The 24981-nt window shown below is 44.7% G+C and overlaps 4 protein-coding genes across 4 annotated transcripts; 3 read left to right on the top strand and 1 right to left on the bottom strand.

Annotated features, from left to right (window-relative positions):
- Positions 1–5250: 5250 nt before the first annotated feature.
- On the top strand, positions 5251–5718 carry LOC136756826 (histone H2A-like). The gene has a single exon (XM_066712349.1). It carries the CDS (start codon positions 5289–5291, stop codon positions 5670–5672), a length of 384 nt encoding a protein of 127 aa, XP_066568446.1. The 5' UTR covers positions 5251–5288; the 3' UTR covers positions 5673–5718.
- Positions 5719–6613: 895 nt separating this feature from the next.
- On the top strand, positions 6614–7138 carry LOC136756794 (histone H3). The gene has a single exon (XM_066712347.1). The coding sequence runs from the start codon at positions 6668–6670 to the stop codon at positions 7076–7078; it is 411 nt and encodes a 136-aa protein (XP_066568444.1). The 5' UTR covers positions 6614–6667; the 3' UTR covers positions 7079–7138.
- A 722-nt stretch (positions 7139–7860) lies between these two features.
- LOC136756858 (histone H2B) lies at positions 7861–8288 on the bottom strand. Its single transcript, XM_066712351.1, has one exon. The coding sequence runs from the start codon at positions 8283–8285 to the stop codon at positions 7911–7913; it is 375 nt and encodes a 124-aa protein (XP_066568448.1). The 5' UTR covers positions 8286–8288; the 3' UTR covers positions 7861–7910.
- Positions 8289–9136: 848 nt separating this feature from the next.
- LOC136759470 (complement C1r-B subcomponent-like) lies at positions 9137–24961 on the top strand. Its single transcript, XM_066714503.1, has 8 exons — positions 9137–9487; positions 9609–9729; positions 11671–11808; positions 12071–12264; positions 13397–13544; positions 18432–18550; positions 24536–24614; positions 24786–24961. The coding sequence occupies exons 1-8, from the start codon at positions 9137–9139 to the stop codon at positions 24959–24961; spliced, it is 1326 nt and encodes a 441-aa protein (XP_066570600.1).
- The last annotated feature ends 20 nt before the right edge of the window (positions 24962–24981 follow it).

Genomic DNA, 24981 nt, shown 5'->3' with positions numbered 1-24981 from the left:
ATTTCCAAGTTGTCATCATCATCCACTAAGTAACGCATTTCATTCATCTTGCCTGTCAGCTGACCTAGCTTGCCTTTCCGTGAGCCAATAAGACGATTCTGCGTTTCCTCCATAGCTTTAAATGTAGGTTTCACTTGCCTCTTAGTCACAGGTAAAACAGATACTTCTTCATCACCATTCATGATAATGTATTTTACCTTGCTTAGCTGATACAGTACAGTCCAAAGATGTTCCACAATACAGCTGCTCAATCTAAATACAGCGTATATTCCAGTATTTCACATTTTAATCCTTCACGACATCTGAAACATTGAACTAGCAATGAAGGAGTTAAATCCTGTACCGTACTATTGTTTTTCATGAATAGGGAAAACCAGTGAATAGCATTAGCTAGGGGTACACTAGTAGAAACAGTTAACTTTGTTTCCATCCACTGAGATAAAAAGACAAAACTTACATTCGCAGTCGAGCTGGCTCATGCAAAGCAACGATGGATAATCTTTCTTTTATTTTGATATCCAAAAGCTCCGTTTCCTTTCACGTCCAGTTATCCAACCGGAGAGCTGGGTTTTCTGACTTTAGTGTAAAAATGGCTTTCTTAGTTATCCTTCGAGTCGAGAAACCGCCCAGAGGGGGAGGGGCTATGCAGTTACTCATGGGAACTCTGTGAACGTAAGTGTATCAAAGCTGACTACCGGACCGGGGGGCCCCATTCTTCCTCTTTTGCCGTTCACGACTTGGACTCGATCCACGGATCTGTGAGCATTAAAAGACAATTTACATATAGACTTTCATTGTCTTATTAAATTGTATTGCGTCTCTAACCCCCTTTATCAGCAGGGTTTCTTTCCACAGCAATCTATTTCTTTTCAGGCAAATGAGCACGGGTAAATAAATAAATAAATAAAAAAGTCCGCTGGGCCCTCTCGGTCCCCGGATTCCAGCCGATTCCGAGCCGATAAGGGAGTAACTTCCCCAGCTACACCATCTACTGTAGCGCGCGGCTGCGGCTAAAGATTGGTATCACATTTCCCTTCCTCCTAGGGCTCTAGGAGCATTTTTGTTTCCAGGGAAATTGCTCTTGCCTGCAAACTGAGTGCTTGAGTGCATCTCCGCTGCATCCAGTGTGACTTTAGTCAGCCTTAGTGTGTTTAAACGCCACGTACCTGTGGGCCCCGGCGATCTTCAGCCTGGTGCGCCTCGGTGCATCCGCATCTCGGCGCCGCTGCACTGCAAGTCCTGAAGTCTGAGTACATCTCCGCTGTATCCAGTGTGATCTTCACATCGACCTTGACTTTGGAAAAGTGTGTTCCGCTACCTGTGGGTCTATTTTCCTTTTCAGGGGGCCGGTCCACCACGGCGGGGCCGGATGTTATTTTTATAAATATGGCCCCCACAGCCACAGAGGTTGCAGAGTATCTTTTCTCTGTAGGCGTGTGTCAGGTGACCTCCCTTACACTTGCAGCTGACCACCGCTGTGCACTGGGCAACAACGTGGTCTCGGCCCTGACACCGCCTGCAGAGTTTTGGCATCACATCATAGTAGACCAGCCCTCTAGCTTCACCAATCTGTATAGTACTGGGGAGGTGGCAGACCTTCTCCAGGTTCTCCACACACCGCCTCAACCGGATCCGGCACTGCCACACTCCCTCTCAAACACCGTCCCCATCCAACACCTTAACTATCCTTGTTGATAGCTCACTGTAAATAATAACACGTTAAACAAACTAATTGGCTCCTACAGCCAGCTCTCATGTAGCAGAGAGACCTGCAGAGAAGGGATGATTCTGATGATGAAAGCTGTGAGGACATTTAATCTCCCTCTCTCCTTCACTCTCATATTCACATTCACACATACACACACATACAATGTAAAGTAAATTTTCTGTACTGCAGAGATTTCTTCACTTTTTATTATCTACTGCTCTTGTTAAAAAATATTTAAATTGAAAAAACCCAGTAAGTGAAACTTTGTCTGTTTAGTTTTTATCTTTTCAATTATTCTTTGCACCCCTGAACCACTTTTATTATATATATAAATACATATATGTAATAAGAAGCTACTCTTTTTATATATTTGTCTTAATTGGTTGCATATGTATTCATACAAAATGAGCTTTACACTCATAAGAAGACCATAAGAAAGTTTACAAACGAGAGGAGGCCATTCGACCCATCGTGCTCGTTTGGTGTCCATTATTAACTAAGTGATCCAAGGATCCTATCCAGTCTATTTTTAAATGTTACCAAATTTTCAGCATCTACCACATTGCTGGGGAGTTTGTTCCAGATTGTGACTACTCTCTGTATAAAGAAGCGTCTCCTGTTTTCCATTTTGAATGCCTTGAAGCCCAATTTCCATTTGTGTCCCCGGGTGCGTGTGTCCCTGCTGATCTGGAAAAGCTCCTCTGGTTTGATGTGGTCTATGCCATTCATGATGTTGAAGACTTGGATCAAGTCCCCACGTAGTCTCCTCTGTTCCAGGGTGAAAAGGTTCAGTTCCTCAGTCTCTCAGTAGGACATTCCCTTCAGACCTGGAATAAGTCTGGTTGCTCTCCTCTGAACTGCCTCTAGAGCAGCGATATCTTTCTTGAAGTGTGGAGCCCAGAACTGTCCACAGTATCCAGATGAGCTCTAACTAGTGCATTGTACAGTCTGAACATCACTGCCCTTGTTCTCAATTCTACACTTTTGATAATATACCGTAACACTCTGTTTGCCTTTTTTATTGCCTCACCACACTGTTTGGATGGAGAAAGTGAGGAGTCCACATAGACTCCTAGGTCTTTCTCACGTGATATTTCATCTAGTTCTATTCCTCCCATAGTGTAATTATAGTGGACATTTTTGTTACCTGCATGTATTACCTTGCACTTGTCCACATTGAATTTCATCTGCCAGGTGTCGGCCACTAACTGAATGTTATCTAAGTCCCTTTGAATAGCCTGTGCTGCCGAGATTGTATCTGCTTATTCCCTAAATGAGGGAGTGACCTTTAAATCCAAGGAGGCTGCGCTTACCGGGGGCGCATTCATACAGTGATGGAGAGTTTTGGCTGGTGTCTGAAGTGGCGCCGGGAGTAGCTGCTAAGCCATGAGGAAATGTGCAACTTGTTGATTTAAAGCGGGGGTATTTTTGAGGTCTGCTGTTCTCGCCACTGCTGCTTCACTGTTCGCATTAACGCTATAGCAGCAGTGTCTTAAAGGAAGACAGGAGGCTTCAATACTGGACTAGAAGCATCAGACACGCTTGTTACAACACCAGTTGTTTGTGTTGCAGTTCCGTGGCTGTTCGGCCGGGAGGATCCAGGAGTGCCGGTGGAGTTCCCTGGTGAGAGGCCGTGAGCATCAAGCTGCACAGGGATTGCCGCTGGCTGTGGGAGCCACGAAAGACCAGCACGGTCGGGACTGTGTCTGGGGGCCGGGGAGGGACGTGCACGCATGTGATTGTGTGCAACGGTCTCTGCTTAAAGGATTTTAAAGGAGAATTTTAGCAACCGGGATATTTCCTTTTCTGTTTTTTATTTCTTCGCATAATTTGGTTTTTTATGATTGTTTGCAATGGCGGAAGAAGGGGATCTCATTGTCCTTTAATGTGGACAGTGCAGACTTTGCACCCTGCACTCTCATACTATTTGTATGTATGGTTTGTTGTCATTACCCCTGTTGAGTGTACTAAGAAGGCAACCAAGAAAACCAAGGCGGCCAAGCCCAAAGTCGTCAAACCGAAAGCCAAGAAAGCGGCTCTGAAGAAGTGAAGGAACTGACTTCGACCGCCAGTCTGTTTAATCATCCTTGAAGTATGTTCCATTTGTGGCCATATACCTGTATAAGGATGCTGAAACACATAGGTCTAGAATAGGTCATTCTTAAAATCATGAAAAAAAATCACAGGCTCTTGCTGTGCTCCTTCCTTGTGACAGAGCAGTCAACCAATTTCTAATAGGAACTTTATTGCAGTTTTCATGGTTTTAAGAATAAAGATATATTTAAATAGCTGAATTGGGTTTTGCTGAAGATGTCCTTTCAATAGTGAGATGAAGTGTAATATAGTCTCACGCAGGACACTGCCTGTCAGTTGAATTCCACCGATTGTAAGCGCGGGGCCCGACCAGAGTCCTTAATCAACCATAAAGTACAGTATACACTGGAATATAATATTGCACTTAACCCCAACTAATAGAGTAAATAGAACAATCAATCACTCATTTCATACACACCATAATAAATCACAATTAATAAATCATAATACCTATAATTTCCGAATACAAACTCTGCCTGAGTTTGAATTCTTGATGAATCAAAATGAAATACCTATATTGTTAATAAAAACCGATCCACATATTCACATCATTACAATCAGAAACCCTGTCCACAACAGGATTTGTAGAAAACTAGACACACATGTCCAGTAGTCTTCCAACCAGCTTCTACAATAATGCACCTATGTAGTCGATTTACAACTTGCTGAACCACATAAGGCAGTGAACTATGCACCTCTGTCAGCGCGTTTGGGGCTTCCCGCAGCCTGTGTTTGGATGTTAAATGATGAGACAGAGTCCTTTGTGCAAATAACAAGTTGTTTTCAGCATATCTCTGCATCTGCTGGTAATACCTCCGGGTAATACAAGCACACATTAAATAACCGCGCGGGCAGCCTACCCAGACAATCTTTGGCCTGTATCTCTCTTCTCAATCACCCCCCCTTATTTAAAAAAGGTGCAAAACTCAGTTAAATAAATTAATCTGATGATCATTACCTAATTAAACATAACTATATCATTCCTAATATTTGACCCATTTACATCACTAAGAAAGTCACTGATGTAATGTTTGTCAGGATGGCTGAAATAAATTAGCGGATCAATCAAATATGAATTAATTATAAATGATTGGTAATTGTTTTCTATTATACAGAAATACTATTGAAATACTAACGTCTAAAAAGCTCTATAAAACGTTGCATATAATTAAAATAGTACCATAAAGGCTTGACTGGTTGTGAATGAAATGCTGACGGCTCTGCTCCGCCTGCTCTCTACAGTAAAGCTGCTGCTTCATCCTAAAGCGCAGGAGACCCGCTCCCGCCCCCTACTCCCGCTGGAAACAGACATCTGAGACCTGCGAGCGGATTGGTTACAGCTCCTGTCGAGCGCGCCTCAATTCAGCTCTGTGAGTGGACGGATGGAAGAGGAAGAAAGAACCAATCCCAAGGAGAGGAGCGTCTATAAAACACAGGCAGCGTAGTTCTTCTGTATCCCATACTTGCTGTATCTGACCGTGCGATCATGAGTGGAAGAGGCAAAACCGGTGGCAAGCAGAGAGCGAAGGCCAAGACTCGCTCCTCCAGGGCTGGACTGCAGTTCCCAGTCGGCCGTGTCCACAGGCTGCTGCGGAAGGGAAACTATGCTCAGCGGGTCGGTGCTGGAGCCCCGGTCTACCTGGCCGCTGTGCTGGAGTATCTGACCGCCGAGATCCTGGAGCTGGCTGGCAACGCCGCCCGGGACAACAAGAAGACCCGCATCATCCCCCGGCACCTGCAGCTCGCCGTCCGCAACGACGAGGAGCTGAACAAGCTGCTGGGTGGCGTGACCATCGCCCAGGGCGGCGTGCTGCCCAACATCCAGGCCGTGCTGCTGCCCAAGAAGACCGAGAAGCCCGCCAAGAAGTAAAGACCCCACCGAGTGATCGAACCCCAACGGCTCTTTTAAGAGCCACCCACACTTTCCTAGAGGCACGGCCTTCCATTTGAAGTGATTATGAAATCGAGATTCATCTGTTGAAAGCACTTAAGTGAAGTAATTTAGTGTAAATCGATACAGTGGGTTGTAAGTTCGGTAGTTAAATTACTGATCCCTTTTATGCCAAGTGCTACTTTCTCATTTGAAAAGCACGATATATTGCACTAAATACATAATGTATGCGGTGATTGTTACACTAATTCAAAATAAGCAGTTTAAAATGTACTGCATCTGTTCTGCGAGTGGTGCTGTAACTACACGACTTGCTCGACCTATATTGATCAGGCTATACACACTTATTGAAGCCGTCTCCACTCCGTATTTCAAAGCCTGTCGTTTATTTTATTAACATAATGCGCAATCACACACGTATCGCCCTCATGAACTGTACACAGTTGAAATGAGTGCAACCACAACGAAGCCCCCATTATTGCATCGTCACACGCTGCCAGCAGCAATTATCTTTAGCTGTTAAATCTTAATAACCTTTCTACAGGGATTGGAATAAACAATCCAGGTGACTTCTTAAACGGAACAATGAAATATAGTTTTTAATAAGATCATGTCTTAAATACAGGGGTACACATTCAACTTGTAACCTCATTTATTAAAGTATTAGATATGCGATAGTAATAGTCCCCATGCACTGATATCAGGCCGAATTAAACTAGTGTTGAAACGGCGGGAGGGAGAGAGCGAGGGGCAGTGAAACAGCCTGCTCGCTTAGGAGCTGTGGGGGGAGGAGACAGAACGCACTTACTAGCGCCTGAATTCAAAATGCCCAATCACTGCTTAGGATTCAAACTCTAACCAATCATCAGGCAGAATGAGGTTTAGCCAATAGCTCCAGGGTATTCCCTCTTTATAAAGCGTAGCGCCCGCTTTACTGTTTCATTTCTAGGTTGTTGCTTAGATATCAGTAAAGAATGGCCAGAACCAAGCAGACCGCGCGTAAGTCCACCGGCGGGAAGGCGCCGAGGAAGCAGCTGGCGACCAAAGCTGCCCGTAAGAGCGCCCCGGCCACCGGCGGAGTGAAGAAGCCTCACCGCTACAGGCCCGGCACTGTGGCTCTCCGGGAGATCCGCCGCTACCAGAAATCCACCGAGCTGCTGATCCGCAAGCTGCCCTTCCAGCGCCTGGTCCGAGAGATCGCCCAGGACTTCAAGACCGACCTGCGCTTCCAGAGCTCGGCCGTCATGGCTCTGCAGGAGGCCAGCGAGGCCTACCTGGTCGGCCTGTTCGAGGACACCAACCTGTGCGCCATCCACGCCAAGAGAGTCACCATCATGCCCAAGGACATCCAGCTGGCCCGCCGCATCCGCGGAGAGCGAGCCTAGACCCTGACACCCGACCCAGGCACGCCCGGAGACACAACGGCTCTTTTCAGAGCCACACAATTGTCTTTCAGAGGGCAGTTTCATTTTGGATACTAAGGCTATGTCTGTTTGTTTGTATTTTACACAAATGCAGTCTATAGAATGTGCGAGCAGTTAAATAACCCACCCGCTACTCATGTTTTCTCTAAATAATGTATAACGTACGCATTGGTTGTTGTATTTTTCAGGGGGATAATAGTGATGTCGTTTGGCATTACGGTTTAGTGAAGCTGCCTTAACCTAGAGCTCCGTTTGATGCGGAGAGAAGTTCGAAGCGTCCGCCTGCCCTAACATGAATACTCCCGACTCTGCCACCAGCTGCGCCAGTGAGATTATTGGCTGTGATTGAGTCTCTGGCCGTGCAGCTTTAGGCACAGCGAGCTGTTGGTATTGACTATGTTTAAACCCAGTTTGTTAATAAATCAAATTAAGCACATGTATAAAATACGTTACATAACTTACAGTATATTACACTCCCAAACGCTGCTCCCTGTCTTATCATTCGAAAGTAAGATAGGTTTCTGCCTTGAAACTGCAAACTCTTCAGGTGTCATGGACATCCAGATATGCTTTTAACAGGGACATTAAATAGATACATAAAGTATACTTTACACGGTCACTTTTCCAGCCAGAAAACACTTAATACATACATCCGGGGCGGGGCAGATATCATACACTAAGACGCAAGAATAATACAAGGTAAAATTAAACACTAAACGGAACCTCTTTCACACACAGAGTGGGCGGCTCTTAAAAGAGCCTTCGGGTTTGGCGGGGTGGCGGCGGGTCCGGTCTACTTGGAGCTGGTGTACTTGGTGACGGCCTTGGTGCCCTCAGACACGGCGTGCTTGGCCAGCTCTCCGGGCAGCAGCAGCCGCACGGCGGTCTGGATCTCCCGGGAGGTGATGGTGGAGCGCTTGTTGTAGTGCGCCAGGCGGGAGGCCTCGCCGGCGATGCGCTCGAAGATGTCGTTGACGAACGAGTTCATGATGCCCATGGCCTTGGAAGAGATGCCGGTGTCCGGGTGCACCTGCTTCAGCACCTTGTACACGTAGATGGCGTAGCTCTCCTTCCTGGACTTTCGGCGCTTCTTACCGCCCTTCACCGCCGTCTTGGTCACGGCTTTCTTGGAGCCCTTCTTGGGCGCAGACTTGGCTGGTTCAGGCATGGTTGCGATATAATACTTTCTTCGCCCAACAAACGCTGAATTTATAGTAACCGTATGCAAATAATCTAGTATTACGAGAGAAGGCCAGTGATTGGTTAGCGCCACTGGAATCATCATTATGGCCTCTGATTGGCTACACTTCTACCAATAGCAATCTATATTATAACTATAAGATATTAGCAACATTACAAGTTTTGAAGTGGTGTATCAAAAACAAGTCCAATAATTTACTTATATATAAGTAATTAAATCTGTATCCTTCTTTGTTTAGTCGATTGTCAACGCTTTACAACGCGTAGAAACACACGGGATTGTAATACATCCAAGTTAAACATGGAGCAGAGAAGAGCGACACAATCGTCTGGATCAGCGAAGACAAAAGAAAAATGGTTTGATGCTGAATGCAAAGAAATCAGAAAGGAACTGCGATCTCTCTCCAACCAGAAGCACAGAGACCCAGATAACACCGCACTACGCCATCACTACCACCACACACTGAAACACTACAAATACACCCTGAGAAAGAAAACAGACAATTATCTCACCAAAAAAACTGGAAACAATTGAAGAATCAATTGATCAAAACACCTTCTGGGAAACTTGGAACCAGTTAAATTACACCAAGCAAAACAGAGAATTGGCAATTCGAAATGGCAACATTTGGAAAAATTACTAAATCTATACCAAGAGATACCAGAGCAAACTCTAACACCAGAACAAAATTTGACCCTAAAGAAACTAAAGGATTTAGAAAACATTATCAAAGACAATCAAAACCCCCTGGACTCCCCCATTACCCTAAAGGAAAGAATAAAATCCCTGAAATCTAAAAAAGCCAGTGGGGCAATGAGATGCTGAAGCACAGCAGCCTGGCATTACAGGAGGCCCTGCTGAAGCTGTACAACCTGGTGCTGACTGCGGGCTGCTTCCCTGCTCTGTGGAACCAAGGGCTCATCACCCCCATCCACAAGAGCGGCGACAAGCTGGACCCCTCCAACTACACAGGGATCTGTGTGAGCAGCAGCCTGGGGAAGGTCATCTGCAGCATCCTGAACAGCACAATCCTGAGCTTCCTGTCAGAGCACAGTGTGCTGCACAGAGGCCAGATCGGCTTTCTTCCCAAACACCGCACCACCGACCACATCTACACTTCAAAAAAGCCTTCGACTCCATCTGGCTCCTGTGCAAAAGAGGGCACTGAAGTACTGGGTGCATCTCAACAACAGCCACCCTCACTCCTACTGCCACACATCACTGTGGAGCCAGGAGCATGGCCCTAAACAGTGCGCCATTAGTACCCCGGCACGGCCCCTCACTGAGCAGAGCCACACCAGCCCCAGTGGGCAGACAGCGGGCACCAGGATCAACATCATCACCAAGAACATAAGAGCACAATACCTGGAGCGCTGGCACACAGAAACTGAACAGCAGCACAAACTGCAGTGTTAGCCAATTAGATTATTTAACGTGTTATTATTTAGAAGAAATATATTTATTCTGTATTTGTCAGTTTATGCATTTGGATTACTTGTACTTTGTTTCTTTAAGAGACTGAGCTTAATGAATGTTCCATGTCTCGTGTGCTTGTATATACACATATATATATGTATTTGAAATCAACTGTCACAAACTGATAGTGACATTGTAAAAGACACTGTATACTATGTATACATATATAATACCAATTCATGCAGAATAGTTTTGTAAATGTTGTGTTCGATGTATATTAATGTATGTAATGTCTGTAAACTTGTGTGTATCGTATGTATGTAGTATTATTGCCTCTGCACTGGTCTATGTTTTGTAGTAGAACCCCCTGTACTTGCTTTGGCAAAACGGGTGTAACATTGTCATGCAAATAAAGCTCTTTTTGAATTTGATTTTGAATTTGAATTTGCTTCAGCCCTTGAGACTGTCGACATGTAAATATGTATTCTTATTAATAGCATTTTTATTGGAGATAGGTACAATTTTACAATTGTAGCAGCATGATGCTATTGCTGCAGATTGAGAGAGCATTCTAGCAATCACCATATATATTACCTTCATGTGAATTCAGAATATGATGTGTATCGTAGTGTTCAGTCAGTCAGTGTTAATGTGCTGTAGTGTCCAGTCAGTCAGTGTTAATGTGCTGTAGTGTCCAGTCAGTCAGTCAGTGTTAATGTGCTGTAGTGTCCAGTCAGTCAGTGTTAATGTGCTGTATTGTCCAGTCAGTCAGTGTTAATGTACTGTAGTGTCCAGTCAGTCAGTCAGTGTTAATGTACTGTAGTGTCCAGTCAGTCAGTCAGTGTTAATGTGCTGTAGTGTCCAATCAGTCAGTGTTAATGTGCTGTAGTGTCCAGTCAGTCAGTGTTAATGGACTGCAGTGTCCAGTCAGTCAGTCAGTGTTAATGTGCTGTAGTGTCCAGTCAGTCAGTCAGTGTTAATGTGCTGTAGTGTCCAGTCAGTCAGTGTTAATGTGCTGTAGTATCCAGTCAGTCAGTGTTAATGTACTGTAGTGTCCAGTCAGTCAGTGTTAATGTGCTGTAGTGTCCAGTCAGTCAGTCAGTGTTAATGTGCTGTAGTGTCCAGTCAGTCAGTGTTAATGTGCTGTAGTATCCAGTCAGTCAGTGTTAATGTACTGTAGTGTCCAGTCAGTCAGTGTTAATGTGCTGTAGTGTCCAGTCAGTCAGTCAGTGTTAATGTGCTGTAGTGTCCAGTCAGTCAGTGTTAATGTACTGTAGTGTACAGTCAGTCAGTGTTAATGTACTGTAGTGTCCAGTCAGTCAGTCAGTGTTAATGTACTGTAGTGTCCAGTCAGTCAGTCAGTGTTAATGTGCTGTAGTGTCCAGTCAGTCAGTCAGTGTTAATGTGCTTTAGTGTCCAGTCAGTCAGTCAGTGTTAATGTACTGTAGTGTCCAGTCAGTCAGTCAGTGTTAATGTGCTGTAGTGTCCAGTCAGTCAGTGTTAATGTACTGTAGTGTCCAGTCAGTCAGTGTTAATGTACTGTAGTGTACAGTCAGTCAGTGTTAATGTGCTGTAGTGTCCAGTCAGTCAGTCAGTGTTAATGTACTGTAGTGTCCAGTCAGTCAGTGTTAATGTGCTGTAGTGTCCAGTCAGTCAGTGTTAATGTACTGTAGTGTACAGTCAGTCAGTGTTAATGTACTGTAGTGTCCAGTCAGTCAGTCAGTGTTAATGTGCTGTAGTGTCCAGTCAGTCAGTGTTAATGTACTGTAGTGTCCAGTCAGTCAGTCAGTGTTAATGTACTGTAGTGTCCAGTCAGTCAGTCAGTGTTAATGTGCTGTATTGTCCAGTCAGTCAGTCAGTGTTAATGTGCTGTAGTGCCCAGTCAGTCAGTCTGTCAGTGTTCTTGTGTTAATCCCTCTCTGTCTTTCTCTCTCAGATATTGATGAGTGCTCATTAGAGGTTACCGAGGGGGAGGAGCCTCTCTGTCAGCACCTCTGTCACAACACGCTGGGTGGATACCTCTGCTCCTGTCACCATGGATACGAGCTGCAGCCTGACAAGAGCACCTGCAAATGTACTGACACACTGATACACTAACACGCTGACACATTGACTGACTGACAGACACACTGACTGAATAATACACTGATAGACTAACTTACTGACCTGTTCTTGCCTCAAACCCATTCTCTCTCCCCTTTCTCTCTCTCTCTCTCTCTCTCTCTCTCTCTCTCTCTCTCTCTCGCTTTCAGTGAGTGCTAATGTCCAGTCAGTTAGTCATTAACGTACTATAATGTTTTAACCTCCACCTCTCTTTCTCTCTCTCTCTCTTTCAGTGCAGTGTGTGGGGGGGCTCTTCACTGAGCTGGGAGGGCAGCTGTCATCGCCGGGATACCCCCTACCCTCCCCTCCTGGCCTCTTCTGTCACTACAACATCACAGTGGACCCTGGCTTCCTCATCAGCCTCCACTTCACTGGGCTCTTCCATATAGAGCAGCACCATGCACTGTGCCCACACCACTGGCTTAAGGTACAGCGCAGCATACCAGTCTGTGTATCTGTCAGTCACATATTATATACAGTGACAATAGATCCTTTTCGGATCCTGCCCCACAACTTCCAAATATTTTAGACATTTGTTGAAAATTCAGAAAAATAAATCCACCCCATTGTAATAGCAACAGTTCCTGTATGTTCCCTTTGCTGGGTTGCGTTTCCATCCCTCCAACTTGGATGACTGAGCAATAATGAGACGATCAGAGAGGCTACCAAGAGGCCAATGGCAACATTGCAAGAGCTACAGGCTTTTATGGCCAAGACTGGTCAAAGTGTGCATGTGACAACAATATTCCAAGCACTCCACAAATCTGACATGTATGGTACTCAAGAAAGTACACCTTGAATGCCATTTGAAATATACAAAAACACTCAGGAGATTCTGTAGCCATGTGGCAAAAAGTTAAGCGGTCTGACAAAACTAAATTGGCCTCGTTGGCCTAAATGGAAAGTTTCACTCAAACCCAAAACAAGCCATCACCTAAAGAACATCATCTCTACTGTGAAGCATGGTGGGGCAACATCCTGTTATGGGGATATTTCTCATTGCCAGGTACTGGGTCACTTGTCAGGAGAGAATAGAAAATTAATGGAGCAAAGTACAGAAGAGTCCCTTTGGGAAACCTGCTGCCCTCTGAAACTGAATCTGTTCATATTTTAGCATGACATAGACCTGAAGCACACAGACAAAACTAGACTGGCGTTGCTAAGGAACAAAGAGTGGCCCAGTCAGAGCCCCAAATATGTGGCATGACTTGGAGATTGCTGTCCATCAATGCTACTCAAGGAACTTGACAGAGCTTGAACAATTTTCTAAAGAAGAATGGTAAAATATTATAAAATCTAGGTGTGCAAAAGTAGTTAACTAGAGAGAGCGAGAGAGGAGAGTTTTATAGTGAAACTCCACTCATTTCAGTATAATTCATTAACTTCTGTTTGTGTGTGTGTGTGTCTATGTGTGTTTGTCTGTATATCTGTCTGTTTTCATCCTTCTGTCTGTTAATGTATATGCGTGTCTGTCTATTTGTCTGTGTCTGTGTGTCACTGTATCTGTCTCTCTGTCTCTCTGTCTGTGTGTCTGTTGTCATGTGTGTTTGTATGTGTAGGTGTCTGTGCCCGGCCAGGAGGATGTGTCTCTGTGTGGCAGCGAGGCTCCAGGCATGATGTCTACTGGCTCTTACTCTGTCCAGCTGGAGTACCACACTGACCAGGAGGGCCAGAGCCGCGGCTGGACACTGCACTACAGCACTGAGCGTGAGTGACGGTACTATAGCACCAATAACACTACTGATAATAGCTCTGTAATTACACTGATAATCATAATAATAATAATAATAATAATAATAATAATAATAATAATAATAATAATAATAATAATAATAATAATATATTATATTGTAATAGTATTGACACTAAAACTCTAAATACACAATGAATAATAAAGTGAATTATTTTTATATTACTATTCTAATATCTCAAATAATAATAATATTGATAACAATACTGTAAAAACTCAGATAACAATTACACCAATAATAATACTATAATAACACTGATAATAATAGTTATAATAAATACAATTATATGAATAACGAAACAACATGGATAGTAACAATATATTAGCTATTACAATCTTGGATGTAGGACTTGTATTTAACCTATGCACTTTTGTAAGTTTGAACTTGTTTTGTTTTGATCTGTAATTTTATACTGTATTATTGGACTTTTATAATTCACCTGGATAAAGGTGTCAGCCAATAAATACATACATAAATAATAATAATAATAATAATAATAATAATAATAATAATAATAATAATAATAATAATAATAATAATAATAATAATAATAACATTCATATCACTATTGTAATATCACTGAAAATAACCATAATGTTCCTGTAATGCAACTAATATGACAATGATATTAACGTTATTATCTAATTACACTACTGGTCAAAAGTTTTAGAAGACCTAAATTTGTCCAGTTTTTATTGAAATGTACGCAGTTTAATGTCTCAATGTACTCTGAAATTAAAGCATAGAACAAATAAACAATTGGAGATAAAAAAGAAATCATGGAATCATTTTGTTTAACAAAATTTAACTGACAAACCCCTCTGGTACCCTTAAAAGGCAACAAAATATATGTGCTTCTTTTTTTTTTTTAAACCTCTGGCAGTTTATCGCTTACCTTTGTACCATTTCAGGTTATTCACTGGACTTGAACTGCTTACATTTCAATAAAAAATTGAAAAATGGGGGTGTTCTAAAACTTTTGACTGGTAGTGTATACTAACAGTCATTTTAAGAAAACACTGATAATAATTCTCATAACATTGTCTATATTCACTGTCACAACACATTGTTATTATAATTAATGTTTTTGGGTCAGTTGCAATGAACTGAAAGCTGTGAACTAACTGGAGATGATCCTGTGGTTAGTGCGCAGCTCCGTACTAAACTAGTCTGCAAGTTTAATACCCATTGCAATGAAAGTTCGTCCCCAGCTGTGGACTAAACAAGGTCTCCATTGCAATGAACCCCAAAAACACTGCTGCTGCCCTTTAGAGGAGACTAAATACGGGACTAACTTAGTCCTACTCCAGCTACGGACTAACTATACTGCTCAAAAAAATTAAGGGAACACGTAATCATCACAGTGTAACACCAAGTCATTTAAACTTCAGGGATATCAATCTGTCCAGTTAGGAAGCCTAAGCGATTGTGAATCAATGTCACCTGTTTTGGTGCAAATGAAAGTGACAACAGGTGCACTGGAGAGCTAACAGCAAGACAACCCCCCAAAAAGGGAATGGCTTTGCAGGTGGTGGCCACAGACAATTGCTCTCTCCTTATCCTTCCTGACTGATTCTTCTCTAGTTTTGCATTTTGCTAGTGTCCTTACTACTGGTAGCATGAGGTGGTACCTCAGGTTGTACAGGTAGTCCAGCTCCTCCAGGATGGCACATCCATACATGCCATCGCAAGAAGGTTTCCTGTGTCTCCCAGTACAGTCTCAAGAGCATGGAGGAGATACCAAGAGACGGGCCGTTACACAAGGAGAGCTGGACAGGGCCGTAGAAGGGCATCAACCCAGCAGCAGGACCGGTATCAGCTCTTTTGTGCGAGGAGGAACAGGAGGAGCACTACCAGAGCCCTACAAAATGAACTCCAGCGGGCTACTGGTGTGCATGTTTCTGACCAACTGTCAGAAACAGACTTCATGAGGGTGGCATGAGGGCACGACGTCCTCTAGTGGGACCTGTGCTCACAGCCCAGCACTGTGCAGCTTGACTGGCATTCACCAGAGAACACCAGAATTGGCAGGTCTGCCATTGGCACCTCGTTCTCTTCATGGATGAGAGCATGTTCACACTGAGCACATGTGACAGACTTGAAAGAGTCTGGAGACACTGTGGTGAATGTTATGCTGCCTTGCAACATCGTCCAGCATGACCGGTTTGGTGGTTCGTCAGTGATGGTTTAGGGAGGCATATCCTTGGAGAGTCGCACAACCCTGACTGCTGTTAGGTACTGGGATGAAATCCTCAGACCCATCGTCAGACCTTACACTGGTGCAGTGGGCCCTGGGTTCCTCCTGGTGCAGGACAATGCCCGGCCTCATGTGGCCAGAGTGTGTAGGCAGTTCCTGGATGATGAAGGCATTGATGCCATTGACTGGCCCTCACGTTCCCCAGACCTGAATCCAATTGAGAACCTTTGGGACATTATGTATCAGTGCACAGACTGTCCAGGAGCTCACTGATGCCCTGATCCGGGTCTGGGAGGAGATCCCCCAGGACACCATCTGCCGTCTCATCAGGAGCATGCCCAGACATTGTCGGGAGTGCATACAGGCACGTGGGGGCCATACACACTACTGAGTCACATTATGAGTTGCTGTGATGAAATTCACACAAGTTGGAACAGCCTGTGATTTAAATTGTTTACTTTGATTTTCGGTGTGAGTTTGAATCCAGCCCTCAGTCGGTTGGTGATTTTGGTTTCCATTGACCGTTGTTACATCATTTTGTTCTCAACGAATTACACAATGTACAGTAAAGATTTTGATCTTTAATATATTTCGTTCATCAAGATGCGATCGTGATTTAAGTGTTCCCTTCATTTTTTTGAGCAGTGTATAAGTCGCATTCACAATGACATGCCGCCAAATTGCAGGAAAATTGCCGGCAACATTTGCCTGCTTTTTTCCTGTTGCCGCCCATTCACACTGGGTTTGAAAGCGGGAAAATTGCCGTCAAGGACCCAGAGACTGAGCAAGAAAGCTGTAGTCATGTGACCGAGACGCTATAGAAGCCCATGGACCCGGAGAGGAGACCCGGACCAGCACTCTGTACGTGTCTGTACAAGTGCGATAATTTCCCCATTTAAATATATGGCAGTAGCAGTAAAATACTCCGAGATGGATATTTAGGAGACGTCACACTACTGTGTTATTGTATATTTTTATATTTTATATATTTTATATATTTTTTTGTATATTTTTATATATTCACAAATATAGCAGCCTATAGCAGTGTCTGTATAACTGCATGCAGTGTGTTTAAATAGTAGGATGCGATCAATATTCAGACTGTTGTCATACATTTATGAAAATGAATTGCTTTGCTTTGCAAAACTACAGTACAACTCAAAGCATAATGCAATTTACAATTTACACACGTGTTTAGGAAATATACAGTAAACAATACAATGTAGTCATGTGTATGAGGCGCCGTTAGGGACATAATTCACCCCGTGGTACATACACTATACTGAGACGCATACACTAGATACTGAGATACATACACTACATACTGAGACACATACACTACATACTAAGATGCTATACACTACATACTGAGATGCATACACTACATACTGAAATGCATACACTACATACTGAGATGCATACACTACATACTGAGATGCGCATACACTACATACTGAGATACATACACTACATATTGAGACGCATACACTACATACTGAAATGCATACACTACATACTGAGATGCATACACTACATACTGAGATGCATACACTACATACTGAGATGCATATACACTACATACTGAGATACATACACTACATATTGAGACGCATACACTACATACTGAAATGCATACACTACATACTGAGATGCATACACTACATACTGAGATGCATACACTACATACTAAGATGCGCATACACTACATACTGAGATGCATACACTACATACTGAGATGCGCATACACTGTATACTGAGACATATACACTACATACTGAGACGCAGTGCAGTGCAGCAGCATTAGCATTAGCTCTGCTAGTTTGCTAGTGGAGCCGAGGCCCGGCCCCTTCACTGACTTCTCTTCCCGTTTGGTAGCGTAACAACAACCTTATCCTTGGTACGGTATTAAAGCTGGGGATCAGCTAGTCTCTCAACTCTTTTTTCGTTGCAATGGGTACTAACTTTAGTCCGCAGCTGGGGATGATGCCGAGATAGTACAGTAATAGCTAGTACTTAGTACAGAGCTCCGTACAAACTCTGCAATTGACCCATTATGATAATTATTATTGAAGAGTTGCAAAAAATAGCAAGAGACTCGGTGTGTGGTAGAATGCTGATTCTTTATTCCGGCAGCTGCAGGGGAGCCTAACAGGAGAAGTTTCCTCAGACAGTCTCAACAAATTACATTTGGTATTCTATGGGTTGTGTTCAAGACAGAGAAGACAGTTCTTTCCTTCTTGACTGGTGCAAACAAGCTTACTAAGCAAATTGTAACTAATTAACAAGAGACATTTCAATTACTTACTACATAGGCTTTATGCATTAATAACCTTTTGATCAGGGATGCTAACACATCAAGTTTTGTTAAACAACAAGATGCAGGAAAACAACAGAATGCAGGGCCTTAGAGATAAGAGAGCTATATTTAAAAGGATAGAAATAATCTATACTTTTGAGAGCCTGTCATCCTCTACCAGGTCTAAAGAGTAACAGAGAAACAGAGTCAGCTTGTAGGAATGTGAAATGTATCTAGAAATATTAAATTTAATTATTCAATTATGAAAATGAATAAAGAGCTAGACCAATTAAAAACTTTGACTTTATTATTATTATTATTATTATTATTATTATTATTATTATTATTAGGAGTGCAGTGTCCATCTCCAAGTGGAATAACCAATGGCAGAGTCAGTCCAGATTTCCCAGAATATCGCTTCCGAGATTACATCACTATCCGCTGTGACACTGGGTACAAGATGATGATGGTCAGTGAGTGTCTCTTTATCTCTCTATCTGTCTCTGTCTCTGAGTCTGTCTCTCTCTTTCGGTTGGTCTGTTTCTCTTGTTGTCTGTCTGTCTCTCTGATTGTGTCTATCTTTCTCTCTTTTTATGTCTCTCACTCTCTGTCTTTGTCTGTCTGACTCTTCTGTTCTCTCACTCTCTGTCTGTTTCTTTCTCTCCCTGTCTGAAATTCAGTCAGTGTTAATGTGCTGTAGTGTCCAGTCAGTCAGTGTTAATGTGCTGTAGTGTCCAGTCAGTCAGTCAGTGTTAATTTACTGTAGTGTCCAGTCAGTCAGTGTTAATGTGCTGTAGTGTCCAGTCAGTCAGTGTTAATGTGCTGTAGTGTCCAGTCAGTCAGTGTTAATGTGCTGTAGTGTCCAGTCAGTCAGTCAGTGTTAATGTGCTGTATTGTCCAGTCAGTCAGTGTTAATGTGCTGTAGTGTCCAGTCAGTCAGTGTTAATGTGCTGTAGTGTCCAGTCAGTCAGTCAGTGTTAATGTGCTGTAGTGTCCAGTCAGTCAGTCAGTGTTAATGTGCTGTAGTGTCCAGTCAGTCAGTGTTAATGTACTGTAGTGTCCAGTCAGTCAGTCAGTGTTAATGTGCTGTAGTGTCCAATCAGTCAGTGTTAATGTACTGTAGTGTCCAGTCAGTCATACCCGTTTCCACTAGCCCTTTTCAGCTGCACCTCAGCGTGGCCGTGCCGTAACTGTACACCTACACTATGCACGGCAGTGTTTCCACTTATTGTTGTGAGGTACAGCTGCACTAGGAAGTGACTGTGAGACACGAAAGGTCAAAATGCATCTGGGACACTCGGCACTCTGGGATTCAGTGTTTTAAACTGGAGGCTGAAATACCGCTAATATTAAAGTGCAATAAACATTGAGCTGAAACGATTTTACGATATCTAACACAGTCTTATAGTATAAGTTATACCAGCTAGTGGTCACTGATCACTGAGTGGACACTGGCTCTCAGTAAAACTGATCCACTGAGTGGACACTGGCTCCCAGTAAAATACTGTTTTATTGGTTTGAGTATTTTACAATAACAAAATAAAAACATTTTTGATTAAAAAAATATATAATCCAACTCTAAAATCACTTAAAACTTTTTAAAATCTTAACGTGATTTAAAGAAAACCAAAATACCAAATAAACTCAAGATATGCATGTGCAATAAATCAATCAAAACAATAAACTTGTGATTAAATGGCAAACTGCTAAACCAATAAACAATCAAATGCATTGAAATAAACGGGAAATGCACCAGATAAATCAATAAACAAACAAAAACATCAAAGAAACAAAATCAAAACAATCTGATGCATTTAAATGAAAAGCAGAACGGTCAATGCATTTGACAAAAGAACAAAACAAAACCAACAAATCAACCAAAACAAAACAAGTGCATTTAAAAACAATACATTTCATTAAAACCAGTTTAGAAACATTTTTTTCTTAAATAATCATTAATTAATAAAAGCAAGGGGAAGTAGCCGTCCCCGGAGGTGTTATCCCATCACGGGATCCTAAGCTCCCCCAGATCTTGAATATGCCAATTCGTAAAGGCTTCCTCCTTGCCCCTCTGGTGGATCTCCAGATTGACATAGTCTCGTACTAGTACCATGCCCCTCCGCACGATGACTACTGTGTCCAGCTCCTGCTTATTGAAGAGGCAGATGTTATGTCCCTCCCACAGGGCCTGTTTCACTGCGTAGATGACAAGCCACCAGCACCTCAGGGGTGTAGATGTCAAACCCTTTGCTGGTCCATAGAGGAACTGCTGGGCAGTCGCCCGCTCAGGAATGGCAAACCTATGGAGGAACGGAAAGCGGAGGGGCATTCCCTAAAGATATGAGCCTCTGTCTCCCTTCCCAGGCAGCCCATGTAGGGGCAGGTGTCAAACAGGGCCAGGCCCCTTTTCTGTACATGAACACTCAGGTGGTGAGACACCGACTCACGGCCATCCAGGACATCTTTCTGTGTATTTATGAGGCAAACGTGTGTAGCGTTAGCCCAGATATTCTGGCAGGTTTCGGGAGGAAAATCTTCTATTCAGCGCGGCTTTGTGGAGGCCTACTTCGAGTGCAAAGGCTCGGAGCGCCCTGTAGAACAGCGGGGGATCCCACGAGTCCGGCCTGGTGTTGTCCATGGCGCAGAGGCCGAGTGGTCTCAGGCTGCTGGCAAAATAAAAGCGGTTCATGAAACTCACTTTATTGCCGCCTGGATGTTCTTAACCACATACGCCAGCCCCTGCGCCTTAATAAGCCACACAACGTCAGGGACCCCCCTGCCTCCGTCCAGGGCGCCCTTCACCATCTGCACTCTTTTCAGCCTCTCCATTTTACTCCCCCAGACAAACTGAAATATAATTCTGTTAACCAATTTTGCAGTGTGCCTGTCTGGGGGAAATATCATACCGACATAGAGAAGAATAGGGAAGAGGATGGCCTTTACGACCAATACCTTACCAGCCATCGTCAAGGTCCTTGTGCTCCAGCCATGGATCTTCCTTTGAACCTTAGACCTTCCTCCCAGCTCCCGGTGCCCTTGTTGGTTCCATGGATTGTGATCCCAAGAACCTTGATGAACGGCTTCACAGGGAACACGGTCGGCGGGCCCCGGCCGATAGGCCATGCCTGAGAGAGGTAGACCTTGCTCTTGGCCTTATTGACAGCAGCCCCCATCGCCCTGCAGAAGCCGTCCAGCAGTTCCTCCATCCTGGCCACGGACGGCGCGTCTGTGCAGATCACAGCCACGTCGTCCATGTATGCCAGGGCTTTCAGTTGCTTTCCGCTGGCGCCCGGAAGATGGAAACCTGTCACCCAGGCGTCTCGGCGGATCGCCTGCATGAACAGCTCCAAACAGAGGACGTACAGCAGGGCCAACGGGGGACATCCCTATTGAACCCCCGACCTGACCGGAAATGGTTCGGTCAGGTGGCGGTTCACAAGGACCCTGCTGCTTGGGCTTCTGTAAATGATCTTAACGCATCTCCTCAGGCCAAGAGCGAGACCCATCCTCTCCATAACTAGCTGCAGGTATTCGTGGCCCACTCTATCGAAGGCTTTCTCCTGGTCCAAGCTGATCAGGACCAGGGGAGGCCTTCTCTCATTCGAGTAGGCCACGACATCCCTGAGCAGCATGGCATTGACGGCCGCTGATCTCCCCCAGGCACCACAGACCTGGTCGGGACCCATGACTTGAGGGAGTGGCCACTGTAGCCGGATTGTAAATGCTTTGGCCAGTATCTTGTAGTCGGTGCACAGGCGGCTGACCTTCAGATCCTTAGGATCTCCCTTCTTATGGAGAAGAGAAAGAATAATACATACAACTCCCTGTAGAAGTCTCGACAGCCTCTCTGCCCTCCACTTCCTGCCTCGAGGAGTCGATCATGGAGGACATTGCAGGCCGCCTCTCCTTTGTTTTCTTGAAGAAGAAGCGGCTGCATTTCTCATCGTCCTCCATGATCTTTTCTTGTTCCTCCCTATTGAGGGCGGAGAGACTCCACCTCATCAGCCAGGTTGAAACCTCTGAGCTGAAGCAGACTCAGGCGCTGGAGGCGGGCATTCAGATGGGAATATCTCGCCTGCCTCTTGCAAGCTTTCCGTTTCCCTAGCTGAATTAAGTAGCCCTTGGTTCTTTTCTTCACCATCTCCCACCACTCTATGGGAGAATAAAAAAGGTTCCTCAGGGTCCTCCACTCCTCAAGGCATCTGCTAAAGGTCTTAACTACATGAGGGTCATTGAGCAGAGAGGTGTTGAGCTTCCAGACCACAGGCCCCGACTTCCGTGTGCTTGGAATGAGCACCTCTGTCGTCAGGAGCCTGTGGTCTGAAAAGAAGACCGCCTCTGAGGACATGGCGGTCTTCTTCAGTGGCTTACTGAGGAGGACAAGATCTATCCTGGAGAATGAGGAGCCAGAAGAACTCACCCAGGTGAACAAGGGGACCAGGTCCTCCACGAACGCAGCGAGATCCCTGCTGGATCTATCGTTACGGGGCTTACTCTGGTGTACATCCCTCTGGTACATCCCTACAACTGGTAAGGTGCCGATCAGGAGCAGGCGTAGCTGAAGAAAAAAGAGGACTCTCTTTCTCTGGCTGGTGGGGGCATAGACGTTGACCAGCCTCAATACAGCCCCCCTTTTATTTAAAGTCGAGGCTGGCCAACCTGCCTGCCTCTATCACTCTAATTTTTTTAACATCTATGAAGGGGTTCTTCAGGAGTATGGCAATCCCGTCCACTCGGGACACATTGGACCCGGACCAGAAGGACTCACCCAGGGTCCAACTGTCCCGGAGATCTTTATATTATTTTTGGAATGGGATGCTGCACTCCTGTAAACAGATGATATCTGCCTTCATTCCACCTAGAGTTTAAAACATCGTCCCTCTTTTTCACCTCAGAAATGCTCCTCACATTTATAGATATAATAACTAAAGCCGTAATGGCAGTGAGGGCAAATACCCACTCCATAAAAATCATGTAAAGAACCCTTCCTCCTCCCCACTTCTCTCTTCTCCCTCACCTAGCTTAGCGCTCGCACCCATGATTTCAACCATTTGCCTCACCGCATAATCCTCTAGGAAGCCCATGAGGTGGGCTCGGGTCCCGCCACTCGGTAAAGCTGGTGAAACTCCACTGGGCTCAGAGCCCGTGGTGCTGGGAGTTCTCCCTGGTTCCTTTGCAGCCGAGGCCCGACGAGCAGGTGGCAGAGCAGAAGACACTGGCGCTGATTCTCCTCTCCTGAGGACCTGTGGCTCTCACACTACCACCAGAGGGCAGACCTGTCCCCTCCCCTGAGAGAGTCTAGGGAGTGGGGCAGGAGGGATATTACTATTAGAGGGCCAGTCCTCCACCAGGCTGCCCACAGCCTTTCTACCTCCAGACTCGGAGAGGGGCGTATAAAACTGAGGGGGAGGGGTTTTGGCTGCAGGGGAGGAGCTGACAGGGGGGGAGAGCTAGCAGAATTGACACGCTTACTCCCCCCTCACTCACTCTCCTCCTCTCTGGCCTTCTCCTCTTTCCCACCACAACTGACCACTTCTCCTCCCCCTCTGCCTCCACTTCCGACCCGGAGTCAGAGAGGGAGCCTATGAGACTCCTGAGGACTGTTTCCTCTCAACACACAGTCCTGGTCACCAGTGGTCACTCATATTGGATTTATAATAAATAACACACAGTCCTGCTCATCAGTGGTCACTCACTGAAGCAGCGCACTGTGAGAGTGGCTGGGTCAGGCCTGTAGCCACATGCATTGTGGGATACTCGTGTATAAAACACTCAATATAGGAAAGATTGTTAGATTCAGACTAGTTTAATTTAGAATGCCTCGTTAAGATATGCATTTATGAAGTTTCAGCTTGTTTTTAATTTCCCCAAAGTTTATTTAATGACAGAAAAACTGAGCTTTGTGAGCTGCGCTTCCTAAGCACTGATGAAAGCTGAAATGTTTGCTGCTTTTTTCTCTTGAGCCTTTAAGACCTGATTCCACAAATAAATAAATATCTGACTTTGTTTCTTTTCAATGTCTTTCTGCTCCAAGCAATTAATCCTGTGTGGCACTTTTCCACCGTACATTAATAACTGCTCCAGATTAATCGTTTTCCCAAGGTAAGCACACATATTCCTTCTTTGCAAAAGTTTCTACCGCATCTATTGCATCGAAACTGTGCCACCTGAGACTAGTCCGGGCAGAGACGGAGGTGCAGCTTAGCCCCAGTGGAAACGCCCTGGACCGGACAGGCCACTGAGGTGCAGCTAAACGTACCTAGATGAAATGGGGCATCAGTCCGTATTAATTTACTGTAGTGCCCAGTCAGTCAGTGTTAATGTACTGTAGTGTCCAGTCAGTCAGTCAGTGTTAATTTGCTGTAGTGTTCAGTCAGTGTTAATGTACTGTGTATAATAACTCACTTCTCCTTCTCTGTCCCCATCCCTCTCCCACTCCCACTCCCTCTCTCAGGGAAAGCAGGAGATAGACAGCTATTTCACTGTTTGTCAGAGTGATGGACAGTGGCACCTCCCTTTACCAGAGTGTCACAGTGAGTTTCTCTCTCCTTTGCTCCCATTTTCTCTCACTCTCTCTTTTTCTTTCTGTCAGTCAGACAGTCAATGTACCAGTCACTGTATCATTCAATGAACTAGCCACTCAGTCACTGTGTATGCCCTGCATTAACCCCCCTCATTAACCAACCCCCCCCCCTCATTTCCAGTAATAGACTGCGGCCCCCCCTCTACCCTGTTGAATGGGGAATTCCTTTTCCTCTCCGGGTCCCAGAATCAGTACCGGTCATTGATCCAGTACCGCTGCAATGAGCCATTCTACAAGCTGCCAACAAAGGGTGATGGTGAGTCGGGCAGCCTGTCCAGCTGCATTGACAGTATTTGACAGTAATGTGTGTTGGAGCC

This window comes from Amia ocellicauda, chromosome 1, assembly GCF_036373705.1.
Source record: "Amia ocellicauda isolate fAmiCal2 chromosome 1, fAmiCal2.hap1, whole genome shotgun sequence".
Classification (NCBI taxonomy): Eukaryota; Metazoa; Chordata; class Actinopteri; order Amiiformes; family Amiidae; genus Amia; species Amia ocellicauda.
This window is presented reverse-complemented; position numbering and strand designations above follow the sequence as displayed.

Coding starts and splice junctions, on each gene's coding strand:
- LOC136759470 (XM_066714503.1), top strand. CDS start 9,137: ATGCTGAAGCACAGCAGCCTGGCATTACAGGAGGCCCTGCTGAAGCTG. Junction 11,809..12,070: donor TGACAAGAGCACCTGCAAAT/GTACTGACACAC, acceptor TCTCTCTTTCAG/TGCAGTGTGTGGGGGGGCTC. Junction 13,545..18,431: donor ACTGCACTACAGCACTGAGC/GTGAGTGACGGT, acceptor TATTATTATTAG/GAGTGCAGTGTCCATCTCCA.
- LOC136756794 (XM_066712347.1), top strand. CDS start 6,668: ATGGCCAGAACCAAGCAGACCGCGCGTAAGTCCACCGGCGGGAAGGCG.
- LOC136756858 (XM_066712351.1), bottom strand. CDS start 8,285: ATGCCTGAACCAGCCAAGTCTGCGCCCAAGAAGGGCTCCAAGAAAGCC.
- LOC136756826 (XM_066712349.1), top strand. CDS start 5,289: ATGAGTGGAAGAGGCAAAACCGGTGGCAAGCAGAGAGCGAAGGCCAAG.